The sequence below is a fragment of the Gopherus flavomarginatus genome, chromosome 3 (assembly GCF_025201925.1).
Source record: "Gopherus flavomarginatus isolate rGopFla2 chromosome 3, rGopFla2.mat.asm, whole genome shotgun sequence".
Taxonomy (NCBI): Eukaryota; Metazoa; Chordata; order Testudines; family Testudinidae; genus Gopherus; species Gopherus flavomarginatus.
This window is the reverse complement of record NC_066619.1, coordinates 141,542,152-141,555,300: the sequence shown is the minus strand read 5'-3', so window position 1 is coordinate 141,555,300 and position 13,149 is coordinate 141,542,152. Positions and strand designations below refer to the sequence as shown.

Genomic DNA, 13,149 nt, shown 5'->3' with positions numbered 1-13,149 from the left:
TTTGATACTGTCTCGCATGATATTCTTACTGATAAACTAGGCAAATACAATTTAGATGGGGCTACTATAAGGTGGGTGCATAACTGGCTGGATAAGCGTATTCAGAGAGTAGTTGTTAATGGTTCCCAATCCTACTGGAAAAGTATAACAAGTGGGGTTCCGCAGGGGTCCGTTTTGGGACCGGCTCTGTTCAATATCTTCACCAACGACTTAGATGTTGGCATAGAAAGTACGCTTATTAAGTTTGTAGATGATACCAAACTGGGAGGGATTGCAACTGCTTTGGAGGACAGGGTCAAAATTCAAAAATGGTCTGAGGTAAACAGGATGAAGTTCAATAAAGATAAATGCAAAGTGCTCCACTTAGGAAGGAACAATCAGTTTCACACATACAGAATGGGAGGAGACTGTCTAGGAAGGAGTATGGCAGAAAGAGATCTAGGGGTCATAGTAGACCACAAGCTTAATATGAGTCAACAGTGTGATACTGTTGCAAAAAAAGCAAACGTGATTCTGGGATGCATTAACAGGTGTGTTGTAAACAAGACACAAGAAGTCATTCTTCCACTCTACTCTGCTCTGGTTAGGCCTCAACTGGAGTATTGTGTCCAGTTCTGGGCACCGCATTTCAAGAAAGATGTGGAGAAACTGGAGAGGGTCCAGAGAAGAGCAACGAGAATGATTAAAAGTCTTGAGAACATAACCTATGAAGGAAGGCTGAAGGAATTGGGTTTGTTTAGTTTGGAAAAGAGAAGACTGAGAGGGGACATGATAGCAGTTTTCAGGTATCTAAAAGGGTGTCATCAGGAGGAGGGAGAAAACTTGTTCACCTTAGCCTCCAATGATAGAACAAGAAGCAATGGGCTTAAACTGCAGCAAGGGAGATTTAGGTTGGACATTAGGAAAAAGTTCCTAACTGTCAGGGTAGTTAAACACTGGAATAGATTGCCTAGGGAAGATATTTAAGAGTAGGTTAGATAAACGTCTATTGGGGATGGTCTAGACAGTATTTGGTCCTGCCATGAGGGCAGGGGACTGGACTCGATGACCTCTCGAGGTCCCTTCCAGTCCTAGGGTCTATGAGTCTATGAAGCAACAGAGGAGGAGAAGGACCTTGGGGTATTGGTAGATCACAGGATGACTATGAGCCGCCAATGTGATATAGCCGTTAAAAAAGCTAATGCGGTTTTAGGATGCATCAGGCGAGGTATTTCCAGCAAAGATAAGGAAGTGTTAGTACCGTTATATAAGGCTCTGGTGAGACCTCACCTGGAATACTGTGTGCAGTTCTGGTCTCCCATGTTTAAGAAGGATGAATTCAAACTGGAACAGGTTCAGAGACGGGCTACTAGGATGATCCGAGGAATGGAAAACCTGTCATGTGAAAGGAGACTCAAAGAGCTTGGCTTCTTTAGTCTAGGCAAAAGAAGGCTGAGAGGGGATATGATTGCTCTTTATAAATATATCAGAGGGATTAATATTAGGGAGGGAGAGGAATTATTTAAGCTTAGTACCAATGTAGATACAAGAACGAATGGGTATAAACTGGACACTAGGAAGTTTAGACTTGAAATTAGACGAAGGTTTCTAACCATTAGAGGAGTGAAGTTCTGGAACAGCCTTCCAAGGGGAATAGTGGGGGCAAAAGACATATCTGGCTTTAAGATTAAGCTTGATAAGTTTATGGAAGGGATGGTATGATGGGAGAGCCTAATTTTGGCAATTGATTTTTGATTATTGCCAGATAAGTATGCCCAGTGGTTGGTGATGGGATGTTGGATGGGATGGGATCTGAGTTACTGCAGAGAATTCTTTTCTGAGTGCTGGCTGGTGAGTCTTGCCCACATGCTCAGGGTTTAGCTGATCGCCATATTTGGGGTCGGGAAGGAATTTTCCTCCGGGGCAGATTGGCAGAGCCCCTGGAGGTTTTTCGCCTTCCCCTGCAGCGTGGGGCATGGGTCATTTGCTGGTGGATTCTCTGCAGCTTGAGGTCTTCAAACCACAATTTGAAGACTTCAATAACTCAGGCATAGGTTAGGGGTTTGTTATAGAAGTGGATGGGTAGGGTTCTGTGGCCTGCTTTGTGCAGGGGGTCGGACTAGATGATCACATTGGTCCCTTCTGACCCTAGAATCTATGAATCCAAGAATCTATGAATCTTTAAAGCGCTGCCCAAGCCCCACTGCCAGAGCTCCAGCAGTGATTTAAAGGCCCAGGGCTCCCTGCAGCGGCAGGAGCACTGGGTCCTTTACATTCCCACTCGAGCCCCGCTGCTGGAGCTCCGGTGGGGATTTAAAGGGCCTGGGGCTTCCCAAAGCAGGAGAAAAATCCGCACCCGAGCCTGGCTGCTGGGCCCCGGTGGGGATTTAAAGGGCCAGAGGCTCCGGTCGCTGTGGGAAGCCCCAGGCCCTTTAAGGCGCTGCCCAAGCCCTGCTGCCAGAGCTTCAGTGGCTGTGCTCTAAAGGGCCTGGGGCTTCCCACAGCAGCTGGAGTTCTGGGCCTTTAAATCCCCACCCAAGCCCGGCTGCCAGAGCTCTGGTGGTGATTTAAAGGGCCCGGGGATCCCTGCAGTGGCTGGAGCCCTGGGCCCTTTAATTCACTGCCAGGGAAGCCGGTCCAGTCCGGCACAGCATACCATCTCTTGCTGGTACTCTGTACTGGACCGTACCAGCTTACTTTCACCTCTGAACCCTCCCAGACCTGGGCTCTGCTCAGGAAGCTCACATTCTGCACACCCAAGACTGACCTATGTTTCAATGTTCCCTGCTGGGACAGGAGGTGGTTTCAGGACTCCCTGGGAAAAGAGTTTTGAAGAGGGACAGGAAGGAGATGGGAGGGTTGAGGCACTGAAGCAGGCTCCATGCAGAAGAGAAGAGTGTGGCAGTGGGGCTATGTGGCCGATTGGCACAAACTCATTGAGGAAGAAGGAGAAAAGTTCCTGGGCTCTTCCCATGAGCAGGTCCCATTCACGCAGCCTGAGCCCATTGATCACACAGCCCTGGGGCTGGGCTCTCAATCCCCATACTTTGGCCTGATCCTCCTTCCCCAGCTGTCCCCATTTCCCATCCCCTGCCCTCCATCACACTGGGATCAGGTTCCAGAAAGAGACAATAAGGACATGGGGTGGTGGGGAGCCATGCGGCCATGGTGGAGCAGACCTGTAGGAGACCTCCCAGGACAGTAAAAGCTGGGACATTCCCTGTCACTCATTGGACCTGTTACACTCACTCAGCTCCTGGAGTTGGCTTTTCTCTGGGAGTCAGATAATGCAGTTAAAGGTCTTGGGGGAACCTAGGAATCCACTGAACCCCCTCCCCCTGCTGCATGGAAACAGACTCCCACCCTGGCCAGGTAATGCTGGGTGGGGTCCTATCATGGGCAGAAAAAGGTCTCTGTCACTCTGGTCACTGTGCCCTTGTCTACACTATGGGGTTAGGTCAAATTTAGCTGCGTTAGGTCGATTTAAAAATGACTGCATCCACACAACCAACCCTGTTCTGTTGACCTAAAGGGCTCTTAAAATTGACTTGTGTACTCCTCCCTGATGAGGAGAGTAGTGCTAAAATTGACTTTACTAGATTGAATTTGGGGTAGTGTAGATGCATATTGATAGCATTGGCCTCTAGGAGCTATCAAAGAGTATCAGGAGGTCATCCAGTCTAACCCCCTGCTCAAAGCAGAGCTAATCCTCAGACAGTTTTTTGTCCCAAAACCCTAAATGGGCCCCTTAAGGACTGAACTCACAACCCTTTGTTTAGTAGAGCAATGCCCAAACCACTGAGCTATCCTTCCCCCACAACTGCTTCATTGTGATTGTTCTTGACAGCACTTTGAACTCTGATGCACTAGCCAGGCACACAGGAAAAGCCCTGGGAACATTTGAATTTCATTTCCTGTTTGGTCAGAGTGGTGAAATCAGCAGCACAGGTGACCATGCAGTCCCCTCAGAATCGTAGTGTGGAGAATGTTTCTACACTTCCCCTATCATCTCCATCCCTGAGGTTATCGCAGATTGGAAGGTGAAAAAAATGCACTCATGATGACATGTTTTCTGAGCTCATGCAGTCCTCCCGCAATGATAGGGCACAACTTAATGCATGGAGGCATTCAGTGGCAGAGAACAGGAAAGAATTAAGTCAGTGTGAAGAGCGGAGGCAGGACGTGATGCTGAGGCTAATGAGGGAGCAAACGGACATGATGAAGGAGCTGCAGGAAAGCCAACAAGAGCACAGACCCCTGCTGCAACCAATGTACAACTGCCTGCCCTCCTCCCCAAGTTCCATATCCTCCTCACCCAAAGATGCCCAAGAACGTGGGGGGAGGCTCCAGGCATCCAGCCACTCCACTCTAGAGGATGGCCCAAGCAACAGAAGGCTGTCATTTAAACAGTTTGATTTTTAGTGTGGCTACACTAAGCAATGTGGCCTTGTCCTTCCCTCCTCGCACACCCCACCCAGGCTATCTTGTCCATTATCTCATTTTTAAAAAAAATTAATAAAGAAAGAATGCATGGTTTCAAAACAATAGTTACTTTATTTTGAAGGGGGAGGGTGATTGGCTTACAGGGAATTAAAATCAACAAGGGGGCGGGTTTTCATCAAGGAGAAACACACACAACTGTCATACGAAAGCCTGGCTAGTTATGAAACTGGTTTTCAAAGCCTCTCTGATGCGCAGCGCGCCTTGCTGTGCTCTTCTAATTGCCCTGGTGTCTGGCTGCTCAAAATCAGATGCCAGGCGATTTGCCTCAACCTCCCACCCCGCCATAAATGTCTCCCCCTTACTCTCCCAGATATTATGGAGCACACAGCAAGGAGCAATAACAATGGGAATGTTGATTGCACTGAGGTCTGACCTAGTCAGCAAACAGCGCTAGTGAGTTTTTAAAAGTCTAAAGGCACGTTCTACCACCTTTCTGCACTTGCTCAGTCTATAGTTGAACTGCTCCTTACTACTGTCCAGGCTTCATGAACCATGGGAGCTAGGGGTAGGCTGGGGTCGGTGCAACCGCATGGTGCTGCCGGCTGGGAGAGCGGTCTGAGGCAGAAGCCTTCAGCTCGCATGATATTCCAGGCAGGACTGAATCTCCATGAGACGAAACTTAGAGAAGAGAATGATCTGGAGTCTCTGGCTCCCATTTGGTGCTCTAAGAGGAGAATAGACATGTCTGTCCAGGAGCCCCTGATAGACCTCACCGAGGTCTGCCAGGAGCCCCCAGGAGATGTACGACAGCTATCAGTCTTACTGCACCATCTGCCGCGAAGGCAAGGAGTTGCTGCTGTGTCACAATGCAGTACTGCATCTACCAGCAGCACCCAGAAGACATACAGTGATGGTGAGCTGAGCAGGCTCTATGCTTGCCATGGTATGTTCTCTCCATAGGTAACCCAGGAAAAAAGGCGCGAAACAATTGTCTGCCCATTGCTTTCATGGAAGGAGGGAGGGAGTGGGGCCTGATGACATGTACCCAAAACCACCCGCGACAATGTTTTCGCCCCATCAGGCACTGGGAGCTTAACCCAGAATTCCAATGGGCAGCGGAGACTGTGGGAACTGTGGGATGGCTACCCACAGTGCAACGCTCCGTAAGTCAATGCTAGCCACGGTAGTGAGGATGCACTCCACCGACTTAATGTGCTTAGTGTGGACATACACAATCAACTGTATATAATCGGTTTCTAAAAATCAACTTCTGTAAAATTGACCTAATTTCGTAGTGTAGACATACCCTGTGTTTAATGGGGGGTGAATTCAGTTCGATGGGCCTCAAGCACATGTTGAGGGGCTGTGGGAATCAGGGGCTGAGCTGCCTAGTGCTCCCCCAGAGAAACACTGTCCAGTCAGGGGCAGCAACTTCATCCCCTAAGCCAACCAGCCCCCTTCCACCCCTTGCCTGTGTACTGATACATCCTCCTGTGTCAGCAGGGCTCTGTGCTGCAGCTGAATCAGGCCAGTGCCCTCCCCAGAGCCGTGGGACTCCCCCAACTGCTCATGGCTCTCTGCTGTCAGACTAGGCCAGGTAGGAGCATTTCTCTCACTGTTATTCACGCTCATTGTGCAAATAATTGTCTCTGAAATGCCTGCAGCATGAGACCCACATTTTCACCTTTATATGCCCAGGAATCCGCACCTCCCTCTGCCCCTGCATCCCCACTTCCAAGCAGCCTGACCTCACCTCACCCCACAGCTGTCTCTCCCCACCCCTTCTCTGCCTCTCTCCTCTTCCTGCAGCTCACAGGCCTGGTGCTGAGAGCTGAGAGCTGAGAGGGGAGGGGGTAACAGGGGGCAGGCAGCTGATGCCTTTAACACCATCCCCATGGGAACAGGCCTGGGGGCTCATCAGTGGTGGGAGGGGACAGTCTCTGCTGCGGGTGTTACTGTGAGGGACAGAGATTCCCTCAGGCTTTCTCTGGGACTGGGCAGATTATCAGGGGATCTGCATTTTTACCCCCTTCATTGAGACAAGGACTGAAATAAGGGCGGAGCATCTCAGAGAAGGTGTCGGTGAAAGTGAAGAGATGGGACCTGTCAGTCACATTGTAAAATGAGATCTCGCCCCCCTCATAGTCCAGGAAAATCCCCACCCGGCTGGGCCTGACTCTCACGGGAAGAGGAGTTAGGGGGGAAGTGCGGGCCCAGTATTTTTCTCCATCTCTCAAACACACCACAAAGTATCCATTCTCAGATGTGACATTAATACTCCCCTTCCTACTCACAGATTCCCTACAAACCCCCAGAGTCCACTCAGGCTTCTTTCCCACCTCCACCTCCCAGTAATGCCTCCCGCCCATGAACTCTTCAGCGCCCAGAACAATGACATAAGGTTCAAATCTCCCAGGGTTGTCGGGAAGATCCTGCCGTTCATCTCCATGTCTCACACTTTTCCGATCCTCAGACAGGATGAGGTTGGACTGAGCTGTGGCTGGATCCAGAGTCACATTCACTGGGGAGAGAGTCACAGAGTCAGTGCTGGGGCAGGGGCCGGTCACTGGGATCAAAGGGAAATTAACCCTCTTTAATCCCTAATTATAAAATCACTTTCCTAGAGGGGGAAATTGAGGGAAAATATTAAATACCCCTTCCCCCCAAAAGGCAGTGAGACTTTCACACCGGACCTGTTTATTCCATGGGGAAGGAGACAGAGGAGCTGATTTAGTGCAAAATAAATGCAAAATACCCTATCCCTGGGGTCTTATGGCGTCTATCTCTCAAAGTTGCTTGGTATCTGAGCAGGACTCAAGTGTGAGGAAATAGATGGTATGCGCAGAAGCATGTACACTGATAGGCTGAAAGGTGCTAATCGCTGCAATCAGGGGTAAGGGCCCCATGTTTTCCCTGACCACCACCTCGTTACTAACATATCTGTAGAAACCCTTCTTTTTACCCTTCACATCCCTTGCCAGCTGCAACTCCAGTTGTGCCTTGGCCTTCCTGATTACACCCCTGCATGCTCGAGCAATATTTTTATACTCCTCCCTAGTCATCTGTTCACGTTTCCACTTCTTGTAAGCTTCCTTTGGTATCCAGCTGCTGAGCATGGCCGAGAGTGAGACAGAGAGACAGCTGGCCCCAAGCACCTCACAGCCACTTGGCACTCAGATCTGGGAGACCAGGGGGTGTTGACAGCCACAAGGGGACAGGGACCTGATGGCAAACCTGTCTGGCAAGCAGAGGTGAAAGTAACTTAAAGGACTTGCCAGTACTCCGGAGTCCTGAGGAGGGGCGTGGTCTCCACCAGAAGAGGCGGGGCCTTTAAATCCCCAGGCATTTTAAATCAGGATTTAAAGGGCCCGGGGCTAGGGCTGTGGTAGCAGCAGCTGGGAGCCCCAAGCCCTTTAAATCACCCCCTGAGCTCCCAGCTGCAGAGGTGTCTGGGAGCCCTGGGGTTCAGGAGCGATTTAAAGGGGGCGATTTAAAGGGCCTGGGGCACTAGCTGCTGCTACTGCACCGGAGCCCCAGGCCCTTTAAATTGCAGGCAGAGCCCCAGGGTTCCAGCAGCAGGGCCTGGGGCTCTGGCTGCCGCTACCCTCCAGAGCTCTTTAAATCGTCTCTGGAGCCCTGCTGCTGGAGCCCTGGGGTAGCGGCGGCAGGTCTCCAGTGGCTGTTTAAAGGGCCCGGGGTGGTAGAGGCAGCGGGAGCCCCGAACCCTTTCAATAGCCACCAGAGCCCTGCCACTGCTACCCCAGGGCTCCGGCGGGAAACGGGGGCTATTTAAAGGGCCGGGCCCTTTAAATTGTCCCCGGAGCCCTGGGGTAGTGGCAGTGGGGCTCCAACAGCGATTTAAAGGGCCTGGGGCAGTAGCGGCAGGAGGAGCCCTGGGCCCTTTAAATCGCCACCCAAGCCCCACTGCCGCTACCCCAGGGCTCTGGCAGCGGGGCTCTGGGCTCCAGCCCTTTAAATTGCTGCTTCAGGAAGCCGGTCCACCCCGGAATGGGGCACCATCTCTTGCCAGCAGGAGTGGCAGGTTTGTAGAAATTTTGGTGGTGCCCAGAACCTGCCCCTGCCCAAACTCTGCCCCCCCAAACTCCACCCCCCCCACCTGCCCAAGGCTCTGGGAGGAAGTTTGGGTTGGGGAGGCAGTTTGGGATGCAGGCCCTGGGCTGGGGCAGGGGACTGGGGTGCAGGCTCTGGGAGGCAGTTTAGGGATGGGAGGGGGTGAGGAGGGAGGGGGTACAGGGGTGAGGGCTGTGGGGTGAGGCTGGGGATGGATTTGGGATGTGGCTGGGGATGACGAGTTTGGGGTATGGGAGGGGACTCAGGGCTGAGGCAGAGGGTAAGGGTGCATGGGGATGATGGCTCTGGCTGGGGCTAGAGATGAGGGGTTTGGGGTGTTGGAGAGAGGGTTGGGGTGCGTGGGGATGAGGACTCTGGCTGGGGGCATGGGCTCTGGGGTGAGGCAGGGCTAGGGATGAGTTTGGGGTGCAGGCAGGCTGCCCTGGGACTGGAGCCAGAGAGGAGGACTCCCCCCAGCCCTCTCCCTGCTGACAGCAGCGAGCTCTGGGGTAGGGACCCCCTTCTCCCCCCCCGGCAGCACACTCATCCCCATCACTGTCACTGCACATGCTCTGAGGGCCCCTCTCAGGTCCAGGAATCCCCCTCGCCTCCCCTCTGGTGAGTGCCATGCCTGGGGGGGCTGCCATCACATGTGCGCCTCCTCCCCAGCTGCTGCCCCTCACTGTAGCCTCACTGGCAGGGCCAGTGCAACCATTTAGGTGACCTAGGAAGTCATCTAGGGCGCTAGGATTTGGTGGGTGGCATTTTCTTTGGCAGCGACCACGGCGGCCAGATCTTTGGCCACCCCGGTAGCCACTGGCATTTAGGTGGAGGGAGCTGGAGCAGGGGAGCGCGGGGAGGGCCACCTGCAGAAAGTAAGGGGGGCGGCACACAGGGGAACTCCCCGCCCCAGCTCACTCCTGCTCCACCTCCCCCCAAGCACGCCGTGGCTGCTTCACTTCTCCCACCTCCCAGGCTTGCAGCACCCAAGCTGATTGGCGCCACAGGCCTGTGAGGTGTGAGAAGTGAAGCAGCAACGGTGTGCTCAGGGAGGAGGCAGGGCAGGGGTAAGCTGAGGCGGGGAGTTACCCTGTGTGCCACCCCCCCCTTACTTGCTGCAGGAGGCCCTCCCTGCACCCCTCTGCCCCAGCTCCCTCCACCTAAATGCCAGTGGCGACCGGGGTGGCAGAAGATCCGGCCGCCGCAGTCGTTGCTGAAGAAAATGGCGCCCCCCAAATCCCAGGCTTCTGGCGTCAATCAGCGTAGGCACCGCAAGCCTGGGAGGTGGGAGAAGTGAAGTAGCCACAGTGTGCTCGGGGAGGAGGCGGAGCAGGGGCAGGGGGGTGCCTCAAGGTGGAGGGTGGGGGGCGGGGAGCTGCCGCAGGGGGGACGCCTCAGGGCGGAGGGCAGGAGCTGCTGCGTGGGGGTGCCTCAGGGCGGGGGCTCGGAGACGGAGTTGGGCGCAAGGTGGAAGTTTCGCCTAAGGTGTGAAACATACTTGCACCGGCGCTGCTCACTGGGGCTGCCCCTTGCCCAGTGTGGGGCAAGAGCAGTGACTGAAGACGGGGGGGGCGGCTGTACTGGTGGAGGGTCCCACCGCAAAATGAAAGGGTCTGAGAGGGAAGTGCAGCCTGCCCTGGCAATACTGGAGGGGGGCAATAGGACCCTGTGGTGGCAGTTAATGCAGGCAGGCAGCATGGAGCTTCAGGGGAGAGACTCATAGACTCATAGACTCTAGGACTGGAAGGGACCTCGAGAGGTCATCGAGTCCAGTCCCCTGCCCTCATGGCAGGACCAAATACTGTCTAGACCATCCCTGATAGACATTTATCTAACCTACTCTTAAATATCTCCAGAGATGGAGATTCCACAACTTCCCTAGGCAATCTATTCCAGTGTTTAACTACCCTGACAATTAGAAACTTTTTCCTAATGTCCAACCTAAATCTCCCTTGCTGCAGTTTAAGCCCATTGCTTCTAGTTCTATCATTGGAGGCTATGGTGAACAAGTTCTCCCTCCTCCTGATGACACCCTTTTAGATACCTGAAAACTGCTATCATGTCCCCTCTCAGTCTTCTCTTTTCCAAACTAAACAAACCCAATTCCTTCAGCCTTCCTTCATAGGTCATGTTCTCAAGACCTTTAATCATTCTTGTTGCTCTTCTCTGGACCCTCTCCAGTTTCTCCACATCTTTCTTGAAATGCGGTGCCCAGAACTGGACACAATACTCCAGCTGAGGCCTAACCAGCGCAGAGTAAAGCGGAAGAATGACTTCTCGTGTCTTGTTTACAACACACCTGTTAATGCATCCCAGAATCACGTTCGCTTTTTTTGCAACAGTATCACACTGTTGACTCATATTAAGCTTGTGGTCCACTATGACCCCTAGATCTCTTTCTGCCATACTCCTTCCTAGACAGTCTCTTCCCATTCTGTATGTGTGAAACTGATTGTTCCTTCCTAAGTGGAGCACTTTGCATTTATCTTTATTGAACTTCATCCTGTTTACCTCAGACCATTTCTCCAATTTGTCTAGATCATTTTGAATTTTGACCCTGTCCTCCAAAGCAGTTGCAATCCCTCCCAGTTTGGTATCGTCTGCAAACTTAATAAGCGTACTTTCTATGCCAACATCTAAATCGTTGATGAAGATATTGAACAGAGCCGGTCCCAAAACAGACCCCTGCGGAACCCCACTTGTTATACCTTTCCAGCAGGATTGGGAGCCATTAATAACTACTCTCTGAGTACGGTTATCCAGCCAGTTATGCACCCACCTTATAGTAGCCCCATCTAAATTATACTTTCCTAGTTTTTCTACAAGAATATCATGAGAGACCGTATCAAATGCCTTACTAAAGTCTAGGTATATCACATCCACCTCTTCTCCCTTATCCACAAGGCTCGTTATCCTATCAAAGAATGCTATCAGATTAGTTTGACAGGATTTGTTCTTTACAAATCCATGCTGGCTATTCCCTATCACCTTACCACCTTCCAAGTGTTTGCAGATGATTTCTTTAATTATCTGCTCCATTATCTTCCCTGGCACAGAAGTTAAACTAACTGGTCTGTAGTTTCCTGGGTTGTTTTTATTTCCCTTTTTATAGATGGGCACTATATTTTCCCCCTTCCAATCTACTGGAATCTCCCCCGTCTCCCATGATTTCCCAAAGATAATAGCTAGAGGCTCAGATACCTCCTCTATTAACTCCTTGAGTATTCTAGGATGCATTTCATCAGGCCCTGGTGACTTGCAGGCATCTAACTTTTCTAAGTGATTTTTTACTTGCTCTTTTTTTATTTTATCTTCTAAACCTACCCTCTTCCCGTAAGCATTCACTATATTAGACATTCCTTCAGACTTCTCAGTGAAGACCGAAACAAAGAAGTCATTAATCATCTCTGCCATTTCCAAGTCTCCCGTTACTGTTTCCCCCTCCTCACTGAGCAGTGGGCCTTCTCAGTGCTCCGGTCGGACCCAGGGAGGTGCATGGGGGCAGCAAAGGGGGGCTGGGGCAAACTCCAGGGAGGTGCAGGGGGCCAGTCAGGTGGGAGACCCAGCCCCGAACAGTTGTGGAGCCGGGCCCCTGGACCCTCAGTATTGCTGAAGCCAGGAGGAGGAGTCAGAGAGGGAGAGAATGCTTCATTTTCTTGCCAATATGCTACTGCACCTTTTCTTACAGTCCTCCGTACCGGCCCGTACCGGCTTACTTTCACCTCTGCCAGCGAGGGCTGCAGTCTGCCTGGGACCAGCCTTGAGGGGCTCTGCTCAACCCATGAGATCTGGTTTGCTGTAACTTATAGTCAACTAAACTCACTTTACAAGTGTCCACCCCCCCGAGGTTACTAGGATGGGCTGAAGGCTCCAGAGGAGTTAGACACTGTGATGCTCAGCTTAATTATAGGTGCCTGGAGAAATTGCTGCAACTCCCAAAGCCTGAGCCAGGCATTCTCTAAAGCTCCCTGTGACTTCCAAAAGCCATCATGCTAGGCAGAGCCACTTGAGCCAGCCCATGGCAGGGGGCGGGGAGGGCCCACCGTCTCTCAGAGACATGTCTGGACACTCACATGTCAGCTTGTGAGTTTGAAGCTGGGACCCCTCTGCAGAGCTAGGCGCCGATGTCGTTTTAGCATGGAGGAGGGGGTTGTCCACCTTATAACCTTTAGCCCAGAGGCCAGGGCATTTACCCAGGATGTCGATGAAACAGGTTTAATTTTCCCCTCTCTGCAAGAGGGGGAGAAAGTATCAGTGCAGGCATCTCCCACCTCTCAAGAGAGGCTCTAGTCACTGGGCTGTGAGCTGTTCTGATCTATGACTCCTGCTGAAACTCTTTCACTGTGATTAAGTAATGAAAGAGGGATTGAAGCAGGGGCCCAGGTCTCCCAGCTGGTACCTAATTACACTCCAGAGTCATTCTTATTCTCTCTGGGCCAATGTTTGGATCTACCCAGGGTCCTCTCATGAGAGGTGGGAGACACCCCCATCATTCAAACCTTTTCTCCGCATCAGGCAGAGACGGAAAAATAAAACCTGGGTCTCTCGCATCCCAAGTAAGTGACAGTCACTGGGCTACAAGGGATAAGGTGGGCCCTACCACCACATTTTGAATGTGACTTGATCCAGCAGGTGGCCTCTAACAATGCCAGTCAG

The 13,149-nt window shown here is 52.0% G+C and overlaps 1 protein-coding gene across 1 annotated transcript in view; it reads right to left on the bottom strand.

The window, feature by feature from the left end:
* Nucleotides 1-4,550: 4,550 nt before the first annotated feature.
* LOC127048446 (butyrophilin subfamily 1 member A1-like) overlaps nt 4,551-13,149 on the bottom strand; it is a 64,278-nt gene continuing 55,679 nt past the window's right edge. The window contains exon 8 of the mRNA XM_050948279.1: nt 4,551-6,943. Coding sequence (XP_050804236.1) covers nt 6,399-6,943 — 545 coding nt within the window. The 3' untranslated portion in view covers nt 4,551-6,398. The remainder of the gene's footprint in view (nt 6,944-13,149) is intronic.